This window comes from Leptodactylus fuscus, chromosome 8 (genome assembly GCF_031893055.1).
Source record: "Leptodactylus fuscus isolate aLepFus1 chromosome 8, aLepFus1.hap2, whole genome shotgun sequence".
Classification (NCBI taxonomy): Eukaryota; Metazoa; Chordata; class Amphibia; order Anura; family Leptodactylidae; genus Leptodactylus; species Leptodactylus fuscus.
The window spans coordinates 18148849-18174051 of record NC_134272.1 but is presented as its reverse complement, the minus strand read 5'-3'; the positions used below and the strand labels follow the sequence as shown (position 1 = coordinate 18174051).

General features: G+C 43.7%; 3 protein-coding genes across 3 annotated transcripts in view; all 3 read left to right on the top strand.

Annotated features, from left to right (window-relative positions):
* Nucleotides 1-25203, top strand: part of LOC142216442 (nmrA-like family domain-containing protein 1) — a 68991-nt gene that overhangs the window by 30812 nt on the left and 12976 nt on the right. The window lies entirely within an intron of this gene.
* LOC142216445 (nmrA-like family domain-containing protein 1) lies at nucleotides 1825-7100 on the top strand. The gene is made up of 5 exons (XM_075284262.1): nucleotides 1825-1928; nucleotides 3581-3819; nucleotides 4277-4526; nucleotides 4699-4889; nucleotides 6915-7100. Exons 1-5 carry the CDS (start codon nucleotides 1889-1891, stop codon nucleotides 7095-7097), a joined length of 903 nt encoding a protein of 300 aa, XP_075140363.1. The 5' UTR covers nucleotides 1825-1888; the 3' UTR covers nucleotides 7098-7100.
* LOC142216446 (nmrA-like family domain-containing protein 1) lies at nucleotides 13341-19404 on the top strand. The gene is made up of 5 exons (XM_075284263.1): nucleotides 13341-13452; nucleotides 16102-16340; nucleotides 16927-17176; nucleotides 18326-18516; nucleotides 19003-19404. Exons 1-5 carry the CDS (start codon nucleotides 13413-13415, stop codon nucleotides 19180-19182), a joined length of 900 nt encoding a protein of 299 aa, XP_075140364.1. The 5' UTR covers nucleotides 13341-13412; the 3' UTR covers nucleotides 19183-19404.

The window sequence follows — 25203 nt, the reverse complement described above, 5'->3', positions numbered from 1 at the left end:
AATAGGAGGAGCAGAACAGCGCCATCCACTGTATCGTGGTGGTTCTGGGTAATTGCAGCACCACTCCTATTGCTTGAATAGATGCTGTGCAGCATCTGCCACCTGGAAGCCAGCTGATCTGTGTGGGGTTCAGATGTTGACACACCAATGGTTCAGTATACTGTAAAGTAAAAACGCAAAAATCCCTTATTTGATCTGATGCTTGTTAGGATTGAAGTATGTGCAGTGCACGACTAACTGATGGAAGTAGTCAGTGTTGAGGTATAGTGGTAATTCTCCACAGTATAGCAGTACACATATGGTGACTTCACAACTGTATATGTCTACAATTTTTTTTTTTTTTAATCTTTAAGACTATATCAATGTGGCTGGAAATGCAGCCCTGACATGAAATTACTAAATATGACTGTTGTATGTCAGGATATGGGGACCCGCTTTTAATTTTGCCCAGGACCCCATTTTGTCTAAAACAGGCTCTGATTACACCATTATAGGTCTATTGACTCCGTTAGCCACACATCGATTCACTGTATTACATGGCAGGACGCCACTCGGGTCACATGATCCTATTCTCTGCCAATTTTCAGAAACTGTACACACTAGATCTGAACTAGCTGTGGGAATGGGAGTCTCTGAGCCTAAGCAACTTTATCATAAACTGACATGGTGGCAGTATGGAAGCTGAGCTTCGGGGCCCCTCTTAATAAAAACAATGAGAGTCCCAGAAAAGTTACCATTCCTTTTTATTGTTTTTAAGAAATGCAATTAAGACCTCATTGGTGAAAGAGGAATTTGCTCCAGCGCCACCTATTGTTTGAAATGCCCTTTCCAACTTGAGGCTGAGGCCCCATGTTGCGGAAATGCAGCTTTTTTATTTTTTTTGCCATATTTTGATGTGGAATCCAGCTCGAACTCCAGCTCAAAAAAACTAAAAAAAAAAACCTCATTGAAATCTATGGGAGCCGTTCATTTCCTTTTTCCACGAGCGGTTTGTTCCCGCTCACGGAAAAAAGCGACATGCCCTTTCTTCAGGCAGATTTCACAACACTCCCTCCTGACTATCCCCATTCATTTGGGCCTAATCTGGAGCGGAATGTCATGACTAGATGCTGGTGCACTGCATCGGCTTCCAGTCGCGGCTAGCTGTTTTTTTGGACCGGATTCTGAAGTGGCTACTGTCATCTGGCTCTATACTTTTCCCTACTGTTCAATCCACTCCTGTAGCAAAAAATAAAGCTAAGTTTCTGCAAAGTCAGGGCCCCAAGGCACTTAAATGCTGTGGGAAAAATCGCGGCATTTTACAATCAAGACAAAGTGGATAGGATTCTAAAAACCGCAGCGCGTCGATTTCCAAAACCCCTGTGGACTTTATGAAAAGTTCTGAAGACCTAAAAGACGGAGAGCCGACTTCTAGTGAGAACCTAGCGTGAGTTTACATAGCGCCATTTTTGCTGAGGAATCGACTGCAAAAAATTCTGCCTCCCATTCATTTCAATTCTAGGCCGATGCTTCATTTTCTGCTAGCTGAAAAAATATCAACTAGTGAACAAAAAATGGCTTCACGCCCCATCTTTTGAAAAACTGAACTGATGAGACTGGAAAATATTTGTTCCCTGAAATAAAATAAATACAAATATATAATTTTAAATATTAATTATATACTTCTAGTCATAATTATATATTTCAGCGTAAAAGTTTGCTGTCATTGTGTCTATGGGTGAAATTAATGGGTGTGCTAAAAGTCTACTCCAAACAAAGCTAAACCCTCTACTCTACTCGTAGAACCTGCCCCTTGTGCTGAGTCACTGGGGTACGGCACAATATAAGGAGACCACACTGATCCCTGTACACACAGACCCTGATTTCTACCAGGGCTCTACTGATCATCATGGCTGCAAAGAAAATCATCACAGTGTTCGGGGCCACAGGTGAGTCCCAGTCAAACAGTGCAGGGACCCTTGTGACCTGGAGAGCCACAGGTTTCTGTATTATCAGTGGACCATGATGTGAATGCAGTGATAGGGGGCCAGTGCTTGTAGTCACTCCTGGGTCTTGGTGGCTCACAGTTATGGGGCCCAGATATACATTTGCTTTTAAGGCTGGAGACATAAACATTGTTGTGGTTGCTGCATCCCTGCCATAGTACTGCTGCATCTTCAAGGGTTAATCTCACAAAGTCTGAAGTTTATTTACGGAAGAGGGGAGGGCCAGGGTTCTGCGGGGTGGGGGATATGCAGACAATGTAAGCACAGACAGGCTAACTTCCAGGTACAGCCTTATGCTGCAAAATATGAAGGAGGCCCTATATCCCTCACTATTTTCTCCGTCAATTCATTCAAATGGATGGGTCAGTGAAAACAACAAATGTTACATGGAGACTGCGGCATCTGCTCCTGCTTATGTGTCAGTATGAGTAGATGCAACATAAACACAAAGCAGTTGTATTAACAAGACCACATCGTCATATAATAGCAAAGGGTTAAAGTGAAAAGCTGCATCACTATACTAAAAAAAACATGAGGAAAGAGGGGTGCACAAGATAAGCCCAAGAGACGCCAAGAAATCTCCTTACCATTAACAATCACGCTCTCTTGTGACAAGACCCAGAGTCTAATTGGACCAAACCTGTAAACTTATACATATCTACCTGAGATAGAACTGCAGAACCAGTTTTGTAGCAATTTGAGAATCTTTTCTGGGCATGGTAAGCCAATCCTTGATCAGACCAGGGGCGTAATTACTGGGGTAGCAGCTGCCACAGGGTCCGGGACATTAGGGGCCCGGCAAAAGCCAATACTGCTGCAGTTTTTGGTTTTTTTTCTAATAGGCCATTACCGACGAGTTACTCCAGCCGATAACGAGCCCTATTTACTTACCGATCCTGGCAGGGGCCAGGATAGGTAAGTGATGCCGTGTGCCCCACAAACACTATTATTATGCTCGGGGCGGTCTTTTCAGACCCCCGAGTATAACGATTGGAGGCCCAGAAGAGGTAAGGGAACATAAAAAGCAGTGTTACTTACCTTTCCAGGTTCCAGACAGGCTTCGGGCCTACTTCTTTGACGTCCCTGACATCACATGACCGTGGCCTGTTTCCCGGGTCATGTGATGTCCCAGACGTCATTGAAGATGGCCGACAGCACAGAGGAGTATAGCGATGCCAGGGAGAGGTAAGTAACAGTGTTTTTTATGTTGGTATCTCCTCTCGGTCTCCGAGTGTTGTTAATATTTCTGGGGTCCCCTTAGGCATTGCAGTAGGATTCTGGCAGGGGCCATATATATAAATTGTTGCTACCTATAGAGCCTCATTTAAAGGACAGCTTCATAGGACATGCAGAATTTTTGGATTATACAAGTTTGTATAACAAGTCCTGCGTGAGCGTCTATGACTAGAATACAGGAGCTACGGTGAGAGGAGCCTAATAATAAACTGGGTAGAATTGATATTGTACTTGGGTAAATCCTAAAGATATTGTGGATAGTCAGGCAGTTCTAAATAAAATAATCCTAAAATATTGAATTTGCTTCTTGACCTATATTGTACAAATATCAATTCCATATGTATTTTTTTTCATTTCAGGGTCTCAGGGGGGTTCGGTTGTTGGTGCCCTCTTAAAGGATTGCAGCTTTGCAGTCAGGGCAGTGACTCGCGATCCCTGTAAACCAGCAGCTGTGAAGCTTAAGGAGGCCGGAGCTGAGGTCATGTCCGCAGACATGGACAATGAGAAGAGCCTGGAGGCCGCACTGACCGGCGCCTATGGAGCGTTCGTGGTCACCAACTTCTTCGATCACTTCAGTAAGGAGAAGGAGGTGAAACAGGTAAGATTTACAGTCAGAGAATCACTATAAAATATTGGGAAGGGGAAAGAAAACCACTGAAAAAACTGCAAAGAACGTATTTAAAAATACAATACCAGAAGTGACGACAAGGTCACAATATTGCCAAAGCAATCAGGTTGTACTATGTAATTTGTATACTATGTGAGACAGAAATCATGTATACCATATATAGGTTACACTTTATGAAGGTAAAATGTATGGGCTGATCTGAAAATACCATAGCTGAAGCCCTTATGGAGGGAGGTAAATACTGATATGTAATAATCAGACCTCAGATGACATTTGGACACTTGATAGTCCTGTACCGGATGCAATAGGTCAACCTTAGTAACTGAGACCTGTTTTTGGTGATGTTGGAAGAGTGACCCCTCATCCTTCATGACCTCCCCTATATTGTCTTCAACATGAGATCACAGTAGAATTTTATGTGTTACAGGGAAAAACTATTGCAGATTTGTGTAAGCGCCAGGGCCTGCAGCATGTGGTCTTCAGCGGACTGGAGAACGTCAAAAAGTTGACAGGGGGGAAGTTGGAAGTTTTACATTTTGATAGTAAAGGAGTAGTAGAGGAATATTTCCGGGAGATTTCCTGCCCCATGACCAGTGTCAGAGTTTCCTTCTACTTTGAGAATTTCCTAAATGTGTGCAAACCACAGAAATCGAAGGATGGCGACCACTACAACCTGGGTAAGACTAAAGCACATGTATCATGTAACAGGTCTCAGGGTTATTGGCCACAGCGACCAATCACAGCTTAGCTTTCAAATTGGAAACTGCACTGAAAATATAAATCAAGGCCTGTGATTGGCTGCTGTGGGAAAAATTTGACTTTTTTAGTAACCCTTCATTTTCCTTGCAGTACTTCCCATGTGTGATGTCCCGATGGATGGGATCTCTGTGTCTGATATGGGACCAGCAGTTCTCAGCATCCTGAAGAATCCAAAGGAATATATAGGGAAGAACATCGGACTCAGCGCAGAGAAACTGACAGTGGCGCAGTATGCAGAGATTATGTCCAAAGTCTCCGGCAAGGTCATCAAAGATGCCAAGGTGAGGACATCAGCCCTAGATGGGCACTCTGTGACATCACCCCTCATGTTTGAGGTTGGGGGACAATGTATCATTGCATATACAGTCCTATGAAAAAGTTTGGGCACCCCTATTAATCTTAATCATTTTTAGTTTTAAATATTTTGGTGTTTGCAACAGCCATTTCAGTTTGATATATCTAATAACTGATGGACACAGTAATATTTCAGGATTGAAATGAGGTTTATTGTACTAACAGAAAATGCGCAATATGCATTAAACCAAAATTTGACCGGTGCAAAAATATGGGCACCTCAACAGAAAAGTGACATTAATATTTAGTAGATCCTCCTTTTGCAGAGATAACAGCCTCTAGTCGCTTCCTGTAGCTTTTAATCAGTTCCTGGATCCTGGATGAAGGTATTTTGGACCATTTCTTTCTACAAAACAATTCAAGTTCAGTTAAGTTTGATGGTCGCCGAACATGGACAGCCCGCTCTCAAATGATCTGAAAACAAAGATTGTTCAACATAGTTGTTCAGGGGAAGGATACAAAACGTTGTCTCAGAGATTTAACCTGTCAGTTTCCACTGTGAGGAACATAGTAAGGAAATGGAAGACCACAGGGACAGTTCTTGTTAAGCCCAGAAGTGGCAGGCCAAGAAAAATATCAGAAAGGCAGAGAAGAAGAATGGTGAGAACAGTCAAGGACAATCCACAGACCACCTCCAAAGAGCTGCAGCATCATCTTGCTGCAGATGGTGTCACTGTGCATCGGTCAACTATACAGCGCACTTTGCACAAATAGAAGCTGTATGGGAGAGTGATGAGAAAGAAGCCGTTTCTGCACGTACGCCACAAATAGAGTTGCCTGAGGTATGAAAAAGCACATTTGGACAAGGCAGCTTCATTTTGGAAACAAAAATTGAGTTGTTTGGTTATAAAAAAAGGCGTTATGCATGGCGTCCAAAAAGAAACAGCATTCCAAGAAAAACACATGCTACCCACTGTAAAATTTGGTGGAGGTTCCATCATGCTTTGGGGCTGTGTGGCCAATGCCGGCATCGGGAATCTTGTTAAAGTTGAGGGTCGCATGGATTCCACTCAGTATCAGCAGATTCTTGAGAATAATGTTCAAGAATCAGTGACGAAGTTGAAGTTACGCCGGGGATGGATATTTCAGCAAGACAATGATCCAAAACACCGCTCCAAATCCTCAGGCATTCATGCAGAGGAACAATTACAATGTTCTGGAATGGCCATCCCAGTCCCCAGACCTGAATATCATTGAACATCTGTGGGATGATTTGAAGCGGGCTGTCCATGCTCGGCGACCATCTAACTTAACTGAACTTGAATTGTTTGTCCAAAATACCTTTATCCAGGATCCAGGAATTGATTAAAAGCTACAGGAAGCGACTAGAGGCTGTTATCTTTGCAAAAGGAGGATGTACTAAATATTAATGTCACTTTTCTGTTGAGGTGCCCATACTTTTGCACCGGTCAAATTTTGGTTTAATGCATATTGCGCATTTTCTGTTAGTACAATAAACCTCATTTCTATCCTGAAATATTACTGTGTCCATCAGTTATTAGATATATCAAACTGAAATGGCTGTTGCAAATACCAAAATATTTAGAACTAAAAATGATTAAGATTAATAGGGGTGCCCAAACTTTTTCATAGGACTGTATGTGAAGGGCTAACACTAGGTTCACTCTAGAGATGGTTTCTCTGTCATTTGGGTCCGCATGGGGACCCGATCAACGGAGAGCCTCTTCACTAAAAAAGCAGTTACCTGTGGCCACCCACAGACCCCATAGACCTCCCTGCAGGACTTTTCTCTCCACCGATTTTAGGTGGAGTCTCCACTGCAGATGTGAACCCAACCTAAGAATAAATACAAATCATTACAATGCATTTTTACTATAGGGTAGTAGATGTTGTGCAAAGGGAGGAGTCAAATTGTGGTGTCATGTTTTGCAGCAGGCTCAACGATGGCTTCTCTTGTCTTAGTAGTTCTTGACCTCTTGCTTGTCTCACAGATGCCCCCTGATGTTTATGCGAAGCTGCCCTTCCCAGGGGCAGAGGAAATGGCCAACATGTTCCGCTTCTACCTGACGATCCCTGTCCGCGACGTGGAGCTCACCCATAGACTGAACCCAAAAGCCAAGAGTTTCCAGCTGTGGTTGGAGGAGAACAAGGAGGCATTCAGCAAATCTTTGTAGATGGGGGGGTCAGTCCTTGGGATTCTTAAATTTTGCAAATAAAACTTTAAGAAAATCTGTTGGAATTTTTTCTATTATGTCTTATGAGCTGAAATCACATGATAGAAGTGGAACTGACCTTATACATTAGAAATAATTCCTTAATGGAAAGCTCCAGGCCACATTGATGCTTTGATGGTACACTTAATACAGGTTTATGCTATGACCATGCAAGAGGTAACAGGGGCGGCATCGGAGGTAGCATTGCTTATACAATGGTCCAGCCATTCTTGTGATAGAGGTTACTGTCATTATACATAAAGCTGTATGAGCCTTCACCAGTCGTGTCCTTTACTGTGCAGATGGTGCCTGGACATATAAAGTTACAGTCTGATACGACATTACATCCTGTGAGCTAATGTGGGAGCGTGAACAGAGGAGAGTTCATTTTCGGGATTCTAATTGTGGAAGGCTTTACATTAGGAATTGTGATAGGCCTGTCTTAAAAGATGTGTCTTTAGTTTTCGCTTGAAGCTGTAGAAATTGGGAGTTAATCTGATTGTCCGGGGTAGAGCATTCCAGAGAAGTGGTGCAACTCGGGAGAAGTCTTGTATACGAGCGTGGGAGGTTCTGATAATAGAGGATGTAAGTCTTAGGTCATTGAGTGAACGGAGAGCACGGGTTGGGCAATAGACAGAAGTGAGGGATGAAATACTGTATAGGAAGGTGCAGCATTATGGAGAGCCTTGTGGATGAGGGGGATAAGTTTAGAGACTGGCACAGACCGGAGGCATCGCTGTATCATTTAGACTGATAGATGAGCCTGGCCGCTGCATTCAGAACAGATTGTAGAGGAGAGGGTTTAGTAAGAGGAAGTCCGATTAGTAAGGAAATACAGTAGTCAAGGCAGGAGGGAATCAGGGCGACAATAAGTGTCTTTAATGTCTTTGTGGTAAGGAAAGGGTGGATTCTGGAAATGTTTTTGCAGTGAAGATGACACGAGCGTGCAAGTGATTGGATATGGGGAGTGAAGGAAAGATCTGAGTCAAACATAACCCCGAGGCAGCGGGCATACTGCTTTGGAGTTATGATGAGGCCTGAGACTGCAATGGTAATATCAGTAGTAGTTCAGTCTTTGAGAGATTCAGTTTCAGATAAAGCAAAGACATGATATTAGAGACAGTAGAGAGACAGTCACTGGTGTTCTGTATTAGTGCAGGGGTGATGTCACGGTATGAGGTATATAGTTGGGTGTCGACAGCATAAAGATGGTACTGGAAGTCAAATCTGGTGAGGATTTGGCCATTAGGGGCTGTGTAGAGAGAAAAGAGCAGGGGGCCTAGGACCGAGCCCTGAGGAACTCCAACGGCAAAGAGAAGGGGAGAAGGGGAAGTGATGGATCCCGCACATGGTCCACTGAAAGTGTGGTCTGAGAGATAAGAGGAGAACCAAGAAAGTGTGGATTCAATGGGAGAAGATGATAAGCGATATGAGATTTTGGAGATGAAGGGGAGGTTAGAGACCGGTTGAGACCAGTAGGTGAGAGGACCAGTACTATGGTAGGTGAGGGAATCAGTACTATGGTAGGTGAGGGGATCAGTACTATGGTAGGTGAGGAGATCAGTACTATGGTAGGTGAGGAGATCAGTACTATGGTAGGTGAGGGGATCAGTACTATGGTAGGTGAGGGGATCAGTACTATGGTAGGTGAGGGGATCAGTACTATGGTAGGTGAGGGGATCAGTACTATGGTAGGTGAGGGGATCAGTACTATAGTAGGTGAGGGAATCAGTACTATGGTAGGTGGGGGGATCAGTAATATGGTAGGTGAGGGAATCAGTACTATGGTAGGTGAGGGGATCAGTACTATGGTAGGTGAGGAGATCAGTACTATGGTAGGTGAGGAGATCAGTACTATGGTAGGTGAGGGGATCAGTACTATGGTAGGTGAGGGGATCAGTACTATGGTAGGTGAGGGGATCAGTACTATGGTAGGTGAGGAGATCAGTACTATGGTAGGTGAGGAGATCAGTACTACAGTAGGTGAGGGGATCAGTACTATGGTAGGTGAGGGAATCAGTACTATGGTAGGTGAGGGAATCAGTACTATGGTAGGTGAGGGGATCAGTACTATGGTAGGTGGGGGGATCAGTAATATGGTAGGTGAGGGGATCAGTACTATGGTAGGTGGGGGGATCAGTACTATGGTAGGTGAGGGGATCAGTACTATGGTAGGTGAGGGGATCAGTACTATGGTAGGTGAGGGGATCAGTACTATGGTAGGTGAGAGGATCAGTACTATGGTAGGTGAGGAGATCAGTACTATGGTAGGTGAAGGATCAGTACTATGGTAGGTGGGGGGATCAGTACTATGGTAGGTGGGGGAATCAGTACTATGGTAGGTGAGGGGATCAGTACTATGGTAGGTGAGGGGATCAGTACTATGGTAGGTGAGGGGATCAGTACTATGGTAGGTGAGGGAATCAGTCCTATGGTAGGTGAGGGGATCAGTACTATGGTAGGTGAGGGGATCAGTACTATGGTAGGTGAGGGAATCAGTACTATGGTAGGTGAGGGAATCAGTACTATGGTAGGTGAGGGAATCAGTACTATGGTAGGTGGGGGGACCAGTACTATGGTAGGTGAGGGAATCAGTACTATGGTAGGTGAGAGGATCAGTACTATGGTAGGTGAGGGAATCAGTACTATGGTAGGTGAGGGAATCAGTACTATGGTAGGTGAGGGAATCAGTACTATGGTAGGTGAGGGAATCAGTACTATGTTAGGTGAGGGGATCAGTACTATGTTAGGTGAGGGGATCAGTACTATGGTAGGTGAGGGGATCAGTACTATGTTAGGTGAGGGGATCAGTACTATGTTAGGTGAGGGGATCAGTACTATGGTAGGTGAGGGGATCAGTACTATGGTAGGTGAGGGGATCAGTACTATGGTAGGTGAGGGAATCAGTACTATGGTAGGTGAGGGAATCAGTACTATGGTAGGTGGAGGAATCAGTACTATGGTAGGTGAGGGAATCAGTACTATGGTAGGTGAGGGGATCAGTACTATGGTAGGTAAGGGAATCAGTACTATGGTAGGTGAGGGAATCAGTACTATGGTAGGTGGAGGAATCAGTACTATGGTAGGTGAGGGAATCAGTACTATGGTAGGTGAGGGAATCAGTACTATGGTAGGTGAGGGGATCAGTACTATGGTAGGTGACAGGATCAATGCCACCTGGGGATTGGGCAGTTATTTCCTGACGGGTCTTATCAATTTTGTCATGGAAATAAGTGACCAGGTCATCTGCACTAAGGCCTGTGAATGGCGCCTGCACCTTGGGAGTGAGTAAGGATTTAAAACTTAGAACTATAGGTTTTGAGCATAAATTTGTAGTGGAGGAAATCTTCAGGTTTATGTGATTTTCTCCACAGACGTTCGGCACACCTAGAGCAGAAGAAAACACGTCTGGCTTACATTATTTTAGAACAGCATGGTGGCCTGTATGTTTTCCCCGCTTTTGTGTAGGTTTCCATCGGGTACTCCGGTTTACTCCCACATTTCCGAAAACATACTGATAAAGGACTGTAGATTGTGAGTCCTATGTGGAGCAGTGACTGACAAAGCTCTATGGAATATGATGGCGCTATACAAGTAAGCTAAATAAATAATAAATTATTCCGATTACAAATTATGTTTTATTATACTATTGTATTATTTTAGATGATTACCATTCTTTAATATTATTATATTCTACATTATTATTATTATTATTATTATTATTATTATGTTATTAGTATAAAGTTATTATTTTATACTACTGTATTATATTAGTGTATTATTTTTCTTATATTCTTTTGGATTAGTCATTTTTATGTATTTCAAGTTTCCTTTAGCAATGCAATGCAGCCGGTTTTTCTGGTCGGCTCCTCTAGCAGTTTTGTTTGGTCATAGTGATATAACAATCCTCCATTGCTAACATTACACGACGTTTCTCTGACAGTACAAGGAATCACATATAGTGCAAGTCATGTATACGTCATGTGAATATACAATATCACCAGTTAATGATTTAAGCTAAAGACCCACGCAGTGAAACGCAGCTAAAAATTGCCGGGGGGAAAAAAATGCGGAGAAAATGCATTGTGATTTTTTCGCAGCATTTTTCATTGCATTTTTGCTGAGTTTTTGTCAGTGGGTTTTCATCCCTCATTAAACCTATAGGGAAAATGTGAGCAGTTCCGCAGATATATTTGACATATTGAAAACGCAGCTTTTCCCATAGCTTTTTTTCTGCAATGTGTGGATGGGATTAGCCAGAAACTCATTCACTTTGCTGATATTGTAAAATGCAGCAGGTTTTTTTTCTGCGCTGTTCCCCTAACATGGGACTTCAGCCTTAAAGGAATTCTCCATATATAACTATGTTTAGCTATACTAAACACGGATTTCAAAAAGGAGACTGTACAGGGTCTAATATATGGAGTAATATATTCCAGAGCTGCAATCAAAGTTCTGCAGTCTTCAGAGCTGGAATCAGCACTCCTTGGCTGTTCAGTGTCAGCACAGAGCTGATTTGCATTCTTGGAAGTGTCCTGTGGTAGGATTACTTAAGGGCTAGTTCATACGGGTTCCACGAGAACACATTCCGTCATGGCTTTCTGCTCTGGATTAGGCCCAAATGAATGGGCCTAGTCCGGAGGGTGCTGTCGCAAGGCGGACACCGCAGCGGAATCCGCCTGAAGAAAGGACAGCTTGCTTCTTTTTCCGCTAGCGGGAACAAACCGGTAGCAGAAAAAAGAACAGTACCGGTCTACATAGACTTCTATTGTCAAATCCACCCCCTCTTGCCCCGTGTGAACTAGCCCTAAAGGGGCTATTAGATCTGATCGGGGTGTTTCGGATAGCACCTTTTAGGCTAGGGCCCATATTGTTAAAATGCTGCAAAGTACCTGCAAAGTGGATGGGATTCTGCCTAATCCCATCAACGCACTGCAGAAAAAAAAATCTGAATTGGAAATGCTGCAATTTAAAAAACACAAGCGTCAAATGCAGCATGTGAACTCTGCCTACAGAAATGGTGGCGGTTTCCGTATAGGTAAAATAGAAGCAGAAAGTCCACAGAGGAAAATTCTGCAGACTTTCTGTGAAAAACACTGTGAAAAAAACTGGTGTTTCTGCCAAAGCCTTTTCCGCAGTGTTTTTATTTTTGGAGGCAACTCGCGACGTGGGGCCTTAGCCTAACACCGCCTCTACATTATAGGAGGTCAGCCAAACTGTTACAGGATTTTCAATAAGAAGCTTGCCGTTTCTAAAACAAACCAGCACAATAAGAATAGCATTGAAAAATGGTTGAAAAACACAGTAAAATTTCATTTTTAAAGTGGTATTTCTAGGAATGTTTCCTGTAGATAGACTAGGATATCCTATTCCACCTGTATGAGGCAGCAGGTGCGGAGGATTACACAATTATACACTGTTATACACTCTATTATATAACGTAACACTTTAATCCACATGTCAATACAGCGGATTACACGGCTGGACGCTGTTCAGGTCATGTGATCATATTCTCTGCTAATAGTCAGTGGGAGAGTTCTCATTTCCAACTGCAGCCGTGTTGTCCTATCTCGTGATGTCACTCTGGGTCATATCTATGACATCATGTCTCACGAATAATCACAATCTTTGCTGTTAGTATCGGTCTAATCTATAATGCAATGATGATAGTAATAATTCCACTGCGTTGCATTTAACACATGACCATGAGGCACAGTGTGCAAATCTCGCATGTAATTTTCTTTGAATATTCACCATTTATATGAACTGACACCCAGCTTTTCACTGACCCAGAACGTTCTATATAAGCTTAGTCGCTGATATTGCTGTCTCGGTGCTCATGTCAGTCCTCACTGTCATCCTGACATTCTATTCATGAACCAGAAAGCCCTGAGCTATTGATATAAAAGCATGTGGCAGTGCATAGACCTGTTTCCAGACTACTTGTATGAGTTTTGATCTAAAGCTGACATTTTCACTAGTAGATCCTTCATCTGGAGTTAATATAGTTAATATATAAAGTGAAAAGACCATGTATGACTGTCTGCTGACTGCCTGGTGAACTAGGCGGGTGCAGAGTCTTGGGACAGAGGGCTGATTTTCCTAGGGGGTCCTTATTCTCGGATGATTCGGTTGTGTATTGTGTAGACTAGTGCTGAGTCACAATGAGATTGAGGGGAGGGGAGGGGAGTGGGCCGGGGCTTCCTTGTATATATACTCAGCTCTGCACTGGGCTGTATTCCTGTTGAGAACCTTGAGCTGTAGCCAACAACTGCCATGGCTGAGAAGAAAGTGTTTGTAGTCTTTGGAGCCACAGGTGAGTGCTGAGGTGGTGATGGCCTGTAGATGGGGAGAGTTATGCACTTTATTATCCCTGCAGGCAGTGGTGTCTGGAGATAATGGTGGGGTCTCTGGAGTGCTTTCTTCTAGATCCTGCACCTGTCAGCAGTGCTTGGTATGGCGGTCACATTTCTGGGGTATGATCTATCTTGGAGTTTATTGTGCTCTGAGGCCTAGGTCTGCACTCAAATCCTCTAAAACTCTGCAGAAGTTTCTGTAACCCTTTAATGTGCACCAGAACTCCCCTCCCCACATCTTGGTGGTATAATAACCTATGTATTTGCAGCAGAAATCTAAGTCTCAGCCTTCTAGAAAATATAGATTTTGGTATGAGAAAATCTGATATGTAAAAGTGTCCTAAAGCTTCGTTCACATCTCTGTCGGAATGTTGTGCTGTCTGCCCGAAACTGCTAGATGGAAAAGTTTTGCATACAAACCAGTTTTGTGCTGTACTTGTATTGAAAAACAATGGAGCCAGTTATAGTCTGTTGCGCTGTGTGTCTGCTCTTTTGGCAGTACACTTGTATGTTGTGATCAGAATGTAGCGTAAGGGCCTATTCACATGACTGTGCTAAGTAAAAAAAAAACAAAAAACCCAGGTGTAATTGGCTGTTCATGTGACTAAAGCCGAATACTGTCATACCCAGCCCTGTGGTGATAAACTTGCAAACTTCATACACTCAACAGCAGATTCCAGATTCCTCTGACACATTATATAATACCGATGACCATGCACCACCTTCATTCTGGGCACTTGTGGCTCTGCAAGGGCGTGTCTAAGTCATTGGGTCACTATGTATGATGCTGTGAGCACAATCCACTCTAAGTATCAGCATATTGAAGTGCAAATTCATAAAGTTGGTGCATAAACTGACATCGTCCACACTACCCCGATCTAAAGTCCATGTTGGCCCATGGTTGTCTTATGTGGCGTAGCCCTGGTATAATCCAGGATAACTACGCTGAGTACATCTGCCTGGCCGCTCTGTGCCATGTCTGCATACGTGTCACTTTACAAAGTGACACCTGGCACCTCTCCATCATTAGGTTGGCACCTGCCTCGCTCTTCTTCCATCTGTGTAAATGTACATCCTTATAAGGGTGCTGATTGCTTCCTGCCCTAATAAATCCTAGTTGTCAATGATTCTGGAAAAGCTGGGTGTCAGAGGGGATAAATATGTCTGGTACAACGATATACAAAATAATGGTGGTACCGCACACTCTTATAGCAGAGTTGTGGTGCTAACAAAAAAGGTCCTCCGACCTACGTAATCAAGTAGAAGTAAATTTTGCTGCACACACTATATTTGCACTTGGAAAGTGTAAAGATTTATTTTATAATAGAACAAATGCCATTGACACAGTGCATAGAAAAAATTGAAAAAGGCAAACTAGTAGCATGGTGGCTCAGTGGTTAGCACTGCAGCCTTGCAGCGCTGGAGTCCTAGGTTCAAATCCTGCCAAGGGCAACATCTGCAAGGAGTTTGAATGTTCTCCCTGTGTTTGCGTGGGTTTCCTCCCACACACCAAAAACATGCTGATAGGGAATGTAGATTGAGAGCCCTATATGGAACAGTGACTGACAATATCTGCAAAGCGCTGCGGAATATGATGGCGCTATATAAGTAAGCAAAATAAATAAGTAACTAGGCACGCCCTGACACTTCTCCCTGCCGTGCTATGCACTAGATGTATTCCGATGAAGGTTTAACGACCGAAACGTCAAAACTTTGATTGATCTAGTTTGCCTTGTTCAATATTTTTTTTTTTTTTTTCTTCTTCTTTGCACTGTCAATGGCGTTTGTTTTATTATAAAATAAATCTTTACACTTTCCCAATGCAAATATGCAAAACTTACTTCTACTTGGCACAACGATATATGCATCTCCTTGCATAGAGGTCTTGCACTCGGTTCTGACAGTCTCTACTAGAGGTATAACCACTTGGTGGTATCAGTCTCTAGCAGAGGTATAACTATGTGGTTGTGGCAGTCTCTTAAATAGAAGAACTGTCTCAGGAGTGTGGATCACATCACAATTCCTTAAGGGGTCACAATGTACCTAAGATGGCTCTTGCCAGAACCTTCTGTAACTCTTCTATGTCTCATTACCTTTCCTACCATTTTTTTACTTAAGAATGACACTCTGACTTATGGCTGTCTAAGCTGGTTTGGTTAGCTTCTTTGGCTTTGAGGCGGAATCCTTTCGCAGCGCATGTTTGCAGTGTGCACTTGGTGGTGTCACGTGAAAGAGAGAATGTAGTTTTCCTCCTTATAGGCTAACATATGGGTGTTCTTCCAAGATGACCCAGGCTTCTAATGAGAAATCTGCCATTTTATTTTCAATTCTGTACCCTTGAAGAGCTGGGTGACCTTCAAGATTGTATATAGCTTATACTAGTTGTCACCCAGTTCTCCCCAAAAAAAAGTTGCCTAGAAATGCCACAAAGTGGGACTGGGGTATACGTATCTGGAGTTAACAAAACTGTTTGATATCCTAATAGTCAGCGTTACATGGAGATTCGCTCTGCTTTCCCAGAATCCTGAATGGCAAATCGGCCTCATTATGCAGATCTTACAAATTGGTTTACTTGCCATTGGTATTAATGTCTTGTCCTCTCTCGGCAGGAGCTCAGGGTGGCTCAGTTGCCGCCGCTCTCCTGGACGATGGCACCTATGAGGTTAGAGCAGTGACCCGAGACACCAGCAAACCAGCAGCTCTGAAGCTGAAGGAGGCCGGAGCGGAGGTCGTGTCTGCAGATCTGGACGATGAGAAGAGTCTGGAGGCCGCACTGGCCGGAGCTTATGGAGCATTTGTGGTCACCAACTACTGGGAGCATTTAAGCAAGGAGAAGGAGATCACTCAGGTACGGAGAGCCATTAATCCGATCACCCCATTGAATTACAGTCACACACATTACATTGCTTGCAACTGAGTAACAGGCATTCATTTATTTGGTTTAGTCTTAAATTGCTTTTCATCCTGAGCCACCTGATTCAGGTATTAAATGCCTGAATTGGGGTAAGTTCACATGGGAGTTTTTTGGTCAGGGTTTTGGTATTTTCAAAACTGGACAACGTGTTTCCTGAGGCATTTTTGCCATATGACGCATTTTTTGAGGAGTTTCCTGATCTGTTTCCTCTTGGGATGTGGTCATGAAGTATATTTAAAAAAAAAAAAAAAAAAAAAAAAAACTGCCTGGCGTTTCCTGATCAGGTTTTTGCCAAAAAATGCTTCAGGTTTCTGACCAAAGAAAATGTGAGCAGGAAAAACTGGTTCACATTGAGGCTGTGAGCTGGAAAACGCTCAGGCTTCAAAAATGAACATCCCGCTGCTTTTTTGCCGGTAGCAGAAACGCTAGCGCGAAAAGACTCGGAAGCGTTTTGTATACTTTGAGGCTTAGTTAACAGAGGTGTGTTTTTTTTTTTTTTGTTTTTTTTTTTTATCTCCAGGGTAAACGGATTGCAGATCTGGCCAAGTATCTTGAACTGCAGTTTGTGATCTTCAGTGGCCTGGAGAATGTGGAGAAACAGACTGGGGGGAAGCTGGAGGTGGCCCATTTTGATGGAAAAGGGCAGATTGAGGAATACTTCAGAGAGCTCGGGGTGCCCATGGTCAGCGTCCGGCTTCCCTGTTACTATGAGAACCTGCTGACCTTCTTCAGGCCCCAGAAGAACAAGGACGGCGATGGCTACTCTTTAGGTACAAAACATTGTTCTGGTCCTCGTATTAAGAGGTTGATGGCTGTGTGAGATCTGTAGGACAGATAATCAATAGCAGATTGGTGACTTGTCGCTTTCTTGGGGCCCGCACAATTGGGTGGGCCATTTTACCTCCAGGACGAAGTGGCCTATTTTAACTTGCCCATCTTGGCCCTGTCAATAGCTGCTTTAACTTAAACCTCAATGGGTGCTAAACATCAATACTCATCATAACATATGTGGTGCCTCTTGGAGGTGGCTGTGGTCGGGATGGGAAAGTGAAAAATTAGCCACTACCTGTTGGATTAATTCAGTAGCGTCCTAAAGTAGCTCTGTGGGGGTCACTATATTGTGTGGGGGCTAATAAAGGGGCAATATACTATGGGAGGAGGCAGTGATGGGAGTGTTATAGCTGAGGAAGCAGTGGCAGTCAGTCTTGCTATGGGGCCGGTCTTTCCTAGCTACTCCCTTGCCCTCACTAATTGAAGGCATATCCTAATGTATATTACCATGTACTCTAGTCATATCCAGAGCTGCATTCAAATTCCAATGTGTCAATGTCTTAGCTGATATCCAAGTGCAGCACCTTGAGGTTGGTGCAGGGTTTTCTTTAATTTCATATGTGCCTTTTTCTGACTTCGATCCAATCAGAAAAATCTTATTACAAGCAGATATATTGCAGCAATCTCCACCACTGGCTCATTCAGATGCAAGGAACTGATTTTACACAAATTTCTGCAACAAAAAAATCTGGCGTGTAAATACAGCCTAATGTGCCTGTGTATCTGCAACTCTTCACAGTAGTCGGTAAATACTTTGGACCGCAGCAGTGACCTATAAGCCCTGAATCCTAATGGCCATCAGGAAACCAAACTGCGGCTACAGCTCTGGATGTATTTGGAGTATCTTATCTAAAATGTGTACAGGTTTCAAGATCACTGCTTCAGAATGGGGGGGGGGGGGGGCAATAAAAGTATGTGCTTATATACATTTAGAGCTTAAACCTCACAGCTGAGGCTTTGTTACAGTTTTATCCAGTCTACACAAGATAAGAGATAAACCACCTACACTACATTATACATTTTACATGCACTGACACAATGTAACAAACTGTCAGGGCCTTTTTCTGACTTTCTGATTTTCTTTGCAGCTATCCCGATGGGTGATGTTCTCCTAGATGGGATGTCTGTGACAGATTTGGGGGGTGTTGTCGTCAGCATCCTGAAATCTCCATCGGAGTACATAGGCAAGGACCTCGGACTCAGCACAGAGAAGCTGACTGTGGCGGAATATGCTGCCATATTATCCAGAGTTCTCAACAAGGACATCAAAGACGCCAAGGTGAGACTGGTTATGGGATTAAAAAGTTTCTTCAATGAATGATCACACCTCTCACCATGGCAGATTATTTTACATGTAAGCTCCACCATCTCAAGTTGTGGACACTCCCCCATAATGGCAGCCATGTTGCTCTATAACCATATGGTTAACTTTCCTGTTCTTGTAGACTTCACTAGACAAGGATCCCTACAATTATTTCACCTCTACTTTATTCTAAGTTTTTGTAATGTAACATAGACTGGATCACTCAATCACAACCAGAGCTGCAAATCAGCTGGATTCTATTTGCTCTCCGGCTGCAGGATCACTGTGTGAAGTGGCTGGTGCAGTCTTCTGCACTCTCCTCATAGAAAAACCCTACAAGCAGCCCTGAAATGGTGGATACCAGGGAGCAATAGATTGTATTCAGCTACACTGCAAACTGTGGATACAGGGTCCCTTTAATTTGGTAGGAGACAACTTTAACCCTGTCAATTTTACCCATAGATCACCGCTGACGTGTATGAGAAACTTGGCTTTCCAGGAGCTCTAGAACTGGCCAACATGTTTCGTTTTTACGGGCTGAATCCTGACCGGAGCGTGGAGCTCACCTTAAAGCTCAACCCCAAGGCCATGAAATTTGAGCAATGGGTCGAGAAGAAAAAGGAGGCCTTCAAGGACTTGTGAGGTCCTTTATAGTGGTGCTTAGAAAAAAGACTGTACAATATATGGAGAATTGGGGCTGATTTAACGAAACCCATGCAACCAATCACATGCCAGTTCTCATTTCTGAGACTACCTTGTTGCCGTACGCCTCCACTTTTCCCTTACTCCAGTTCTGTTGAAGCTGCACCAACTCTTTTTGGAGCGTACTTGTTAAACACAGAATTGGATTTATTTTTCTATATTGTATGTTAATAAAATCTTAAATTCTGACAGTCGTCTGTTAAATGTGTAGCGGGTTCTGCTGCCGAGGGCCCACAGTCTAACGCTCAAAAATGGAGTTTTCCATAGCGACTAATCATATTCTTGCATTGAAGAGCCCTTTAATACTGAAGGGGGCGCTATACTGTGTGGGGGTGCCCTTAGAGGTCATTATACATGTAAGGGGGGAACCTATAAAATGTGCATATGTCACACCGCTGTTTATGTGGTCCTATTCTCTGCCAATACCCAGGACTCCATCTGTATTTTCAACCTTCCCCTTTATTTTAGCTGGAATTTTCCTTTGTGTTTTTGTTCAGGAGAACAATTTTGTCACTTGTTGTAGGCCTCATTTATCCGATCTGGCCTTGTTACTCATAGCAACCAATCAGAGCTCAGCTTTCATTTCCTAAACTGCCCTGGAAATATGAAAGCTGTGCTTTGATTGGTTGCGATGGGTAACAGGGCCTGTATTACGGTTTTGATAAATGGCACCCTTGTATGGTTATTCTTCACCATTGCAAGATCTGTTTACTGTCAGTGAATGGGAGAATGCTCATTTTTCACTACTGATGACAGACACTGTTATAAAGATGGATACTGATGACGGATATCACTCCTAATGCTGCTATTCACTTCACTACCGCTACATTACACATTACAGGGACAAGTGACGTGTAATGTAGTTGCCCAAAGTTTGGTAGGCGAGTGCGAGGTGGAGCCAAGACCCGCTCCATATCCTGCATAGTACTAGAATCCGGGCATACAGCGGGTCCCGGCTCAACCCCGAACTCTGCTCACCTTATCCCGATGAGCAACAACCAAGCATCAGTGTTATGGAGGCGGGTGCTGGCTCGACCCCGGGCACTTGCCGGCTCCACAGCAGCTGCTGACTCCTCGCCGCCGATACGCAGACCGGTGCAACATGCCCCATGGCCCGGTACTGGTCCGCCGACCGGTGGTTGGGGACATACAAAGCTGCTCAGCTCTGTTTCCACAACTGTGCTGCTATCTAGTGGTCAATTGTATCATTGCCATTAGTTAATATGCTTTTATGTGCGGAGAGTGTTTTGCTAATAAAGAGGAGACCTAATAAAAGGATAATTTCATACTGTCAGGGTCTGCCATGCAAAATCCACTGTGGAATCCTTGCTATCGACAAATATTTCTACTCCTTCTCCGGCGCATTTGAGGTGTAATCTGCTCTGTCCTGGCAAGGGGCAAGATCCCTGAAATATCTCTATAGATGGATGTATGTTCCTTTTGGTGGAAAATGAAGAGGTATTCTCTTGATTTCCCGCCGCCAGCATTTGTGCCACGACAGGATGCAGTGCATCCTACTCCTGATTAGACCTAGATGAATGGACCTAATCAGGAGTGAGTCTTGAGCTGCGGACCCCACGACTGAATCGGCTGCAGAATCCGCTGCAAGATCGAGCAGGACAATTCCCCCAACCCCCCCCCCCCCCTTTCTCCATTTCACCCCCAAATCTGTAGCAAATTCCTCCATGTAAACACATTCTAAAGGTTGGTTTCATGAATTTGAGCTGTGTACCAAACGCCCCCTTGTGGCACAAACTGTACATGGTAAGGTGAGGCGTCGCCCGTGTGCTGAAGAAATGGAACACAGGATATTGATAAATTCTATTAGAGAATGGATATAGATCATTCCTGCTCCAGGTTTCTTACAAAAGAAGATTCTGTCAAATCCCATCCACACATTCTGGAAAACCTGTGCAGCGTAAATGCTGAGATTTCCAAAACTGCCACAGTTTTGAAAATCGCAACATGTCAATTATACCTATGGAAACACTGGCAGTTTTCCTACAGCTGTAATTTTAAGCTGAAAGTTCGCAGAGGAAACCCCTGGGGACTTTCTGTGAAAAGCTCTAAAGACCTGAAAGACTGAGAACTGACTTCTAGTGTGAATCTAGCGTAAGTTCACACAGCGCCATTTTTGCTGATTAATCCACTGCAAAATTTCTGGCTCCCATTCATTTCAATTCTAGGCCGATGCTTCACTTTCTGCTATCAGAAAAGAAATCAGCTAGTGAACAAAAAAATGGCTTCATGCCCTATCCTGATAAACTGAACTGATGAGACTGGAAAATATTTGTTCCCTGAAATTAAAAAAAATATATTTTTATATTTTCTAATATGAAAAAATTCTAGTCATAATATATTTGAGTAAAAGCTTGCTGTCATTGTGTCTGTGGATGAATCCAATAGGTGTACCAAAAGTCTACTCCAAACAAAGCAAGTCCCTCTACTCCTCACATAACTTGCCCCTTGTGCTGAGTCACTGGGGTATGCCACAGTATAAGGAGACCACGCTGATCCCTGTACACACAGACCCTGACTCCTACCAGCTCTCTACGGATCATCATGGCTGCAAAGAAAATCATCAGTGTTCGGGGCCACAGGTGAGTCCCAGTCAAACCGTGCAGGGGGACAGCAATCCTGCCCGGACCCTTGTGACCTGGAGAGCCACAGGTTTCTGTATTATCATTGGGCCACGATGTGAATTCTGTGATTTGGGGGGGGGGGGGGGGGGCAGTGCTTTTAGCCACACCTGGATCTTAGGCCCAGTTCACATGTGTTCGGTTCATTCCGTTCCCTGCTCCACATGAAAAACGCAAAGAGAAAAAGCGCTGAGGGCCCTGCTCGCAAGAGCTTACAATCTATGAGGTAGAGGGGGTGACAGAAGAGGTAACAGAGGCGGCATCGGAGGTAGCATTGCTTATACAGTGGTCCAGACATACTTGTGCTAGAGGTTACTGTCATTATACATAAATAAAGCTGTATGAGCCGTCACCAGTCAGTGTCCTTCATTATACAGATGGTGCCTGAACATATAAAGTTACAGTCTGATACAACCTCATATCCTGTGAGCTAATGTGGGAGCATGAACAGAGGAGGGATCATTTTCGGGATTCTAATTATGGAAGGGTTTACATTAGAAATTGTGATAGGCTTGTCTGATAAAATGTGTCTTTAGTTTGCACTTGAAGCTGCAGAAATTGGGCGTTAATCTGATTGTCCGGGGTAGAGCATTCCAGAGAAGTGGTGCAGCTCGGGAGAAGTCTTGTATACGAGCGTGGGAGGTTCTGATAATAGAGGATGTAAGTCTTAGGTCATCGAGTGAGCGGAGAACACGGGTTGGGACAGAGATGAGGGAGGAAATGTAGGGAGGTGCAGCATTATGAAGAGACTTGTGGATGAGGGTGATAACTTTATATTTTATTCTATAATGAATAGGCAGCCAATGTAATGACTGGCACAGACCAGAGGCATCGCTGTAGCGTCTAGCCTGATAGATGAGCCTGGCCGCTGCATTCAGAATAGATTGTAGAGGGGAGAGTTTAGTAAGAGGAAGACCGATAAGTAAGGAGTTACAGTAGTCAAGGCGAGAATGAATCAGGGCGACTATAACGGCTTTTTTTTTTTAAAACTGTAATCTTTATTAAATTTTTCAACAATAAGTTATATAACAAGAAGAGAAACCACAACATGTTGTAAAATGAGCATAGAAAACACAACATAATCCAAAGGACCAAAATCAATGAGAGAGGAATAAAAAGAGACATGGGACAAGACAAAGGAAAGAAGGGGAGCGAGGGGAGGAGCCGGGAAAGTGGGGTTGAATGGTTCAGACAGGATCAAAAACCTTGCGCAGTACAGTAGGTGTCCCAGTGTGACCAGATAGAGTTAAAACCTCTACTGTGTGATTCAATGTGGCGGTCAGAAATTCTAGGCTGCGAAAATCGTTCATGCGGGCAATCACTTCAGACCTCGTGGGGGGCAATAAGAGTTTTCGCTGCGATACATAAAGAAACAGGCAAGATCTTCTTCCCAATTGTCTGGGAGGCAGATTAGGTAAGCAAGTCATGGGATCCAAAGAGGGCCTCAGTAAGGAGTTGCACCTCCACCCAGAAGGGACAGATAATAGAGCAATCCCAGAATACATGACACACCATGCCCAATGAGGTCTGGCACAAGGAGGAAATAGTGGGATTGAGAGTATGGAGTAACACTGGCGTGTGATACCAGTGCATAAGGGTTTTGTACTGAGTCTCTCGAAATGTGATACAGGACTAAGACTTAGCAGCCTGAGACCATATAACCTACCATTGCTGAGGGGAGACCCGTACCCCAAGGCCTCCTCCCACCTAGACATATACTTATGGCCTGGAGGGGAGCAATCCCCGGAGAAGACAGAAGCCTGTAGATATTGGTTATAAGGCCCCTGGTAGAGGTGGACTATAAGGGTTTTTAATGTATCTGTGGTATCTGTGATTCTGGAGATGTTTTTGCGGTGAAAATGACACAAGCGTGCGAGTGATTGGATATGGGGAGTGACGGAAAGATCTGAGTCAAACACAACCCCGAGGCAGCGGCCATACTGCTTAGGAGTTATGGTAAGGCCGGAGACTGCAATGGATATATCGGGATTAGATCTGTACATGATGGAAACAGTAGGAGCTCAGTCTTTGGGAGATTCAGTTTCAGATAAAGCGAAGAAATGATATTTGAGCCAGTAGAGAGACAGTCACTGGTGTTCTGTATTAGTGCAGGGGTGACGTCACAGTATGAGGTATATAGTTGGGTGCTGTCAGCATAAAGATGGTACCGGAAGCCAAATCTGGTGATAGTTTGTCCAATAGGGGAAGAGTAGAGAGAGAAGAGCAGGGGGCCTAGGACCGAGCCCTGAGGAACCCCAATGGTGAGGGGAAGAACCCGAAGCTGCAAATAATCCACTGAAAGTGTGGCCTGAAAGATAGGAGGAGAACCAAGAAAGTGTGGAATAAATGAGAACAGAAGAAACAATCTGAGATTTTGGAGGTGAAAGACAGGTTGACAGCAGCACAGGATGGGTCAAGGGAGGATTTCTTCAGTAGCAGGGTTATTACAGCATGTTTGGAGTGTAGGAGGAAACCCACACAAACACAGCGAGAACATACAAACTCCTTGCAGATGTTGTTCTTGGTTGGATTTGAACCCGGGACTCCAGTGCTACAAGGCTGCAGTGTTAACCACTGAGCCATCATGCTACCACAGTAAAAGGATAATGATTTAAGCTAATGACCCATGCAGTGAAACACATCTAAAAACCGCTAGGGAAAAAAAATGCAGAGGAAACGCATTGCATTTTATTCACAGCGTTTTCATTGCGTTTTTGCTGAGTTTTTGTCAGCAGGTTTTCATCCCTATAGGGAAAACGCGAGCATTACTGCACAGATATTTGTCATATTGCGTTGTTCAAAAACATGTTTTTGAAAACGCAGCTTTTTCCACAGCTTGTTTTTTTCTGCAGTGATATTGTAAAATGCAGCATTTTTTTCTTGTCTTTTTTTGTTGTTCCAGATTTTGTTGCAGTTTTTTGAGCACCAGGAGTGCATTGATCAGAAGAGAGAAGGATAAGAAGCTTCCTATATATTTCCCACTCCTTTTGTAGCCATTCTTGGCTTTGGCTTCAAAAAATGCAGCAAAATCTGCAACAATAAATGCTGGAAAAAATCGCAGCTTTTTATAGTCAGGGAAAAGTGGATGGGATTCTAGCAAATCCCATGCCCACTTTATGGTAAAAACCGCAGTGTGGACAAGCCATGATTTCCAAAACCGTGAAGCTTTGCAGCCACAGATTTTCCTGCAGAGTTTTTATGCTGTGGGACTTCTTGTGGGGTCTTAGCCTTAAAGTGGTATTTCTAGGAATGTTTCCTGTAGATAGACTAGGATATCCTATTCCACCTGTATGAGGCAGCAGGTGCGGAGGATTACACAATT

Excerpts from the sequence above, each read along its gene's own strand:
- LOC142216446 (XM_075284263.1), top strand. The coding sequence starts at position 13,413 with ATGGCTGAGAAGAAAGTGTTTGTAGTCTTTGGAGCCACAG. Across the intron at positions 17,177-18,325 it reads CGGCGATGGCTACTCTTTAG|CTATCCCGATGGGTGATGTT; the intron begins GTACAAAACATT and ends TTTTCTTTGCAG. Across the intron at positions 18,517-19,002 it reads AGGACATCAAAGACGCCAAG|ATCACCGCTGACGTGTATGA; the intron begins GTGAGACTGGTT and ends TTTTACCCATAG.
- LOC142216445 (XM_075284262.1), top strand. The coding sequence starts at position 1,889 with ATGGCTGCAAAGAAAATCATCACAGTGTTCGGGGCCACAG. Across the intron at positions 3,820-4,276 it reads AGGAGAAGGAGGTGAAACAG|GGAAAAACTATTGCAGATTT; the intron begins GTAAGATTTACA and ends TATGTGTTACAG. Across the intron at positions 4,527-4,698 it reads TGGCGACCACTACAACCTGG|TACTTCCCATGTGTGATGTC; the intron begins GTAAGACTAAAG and ends TTTTCCTTGCAG.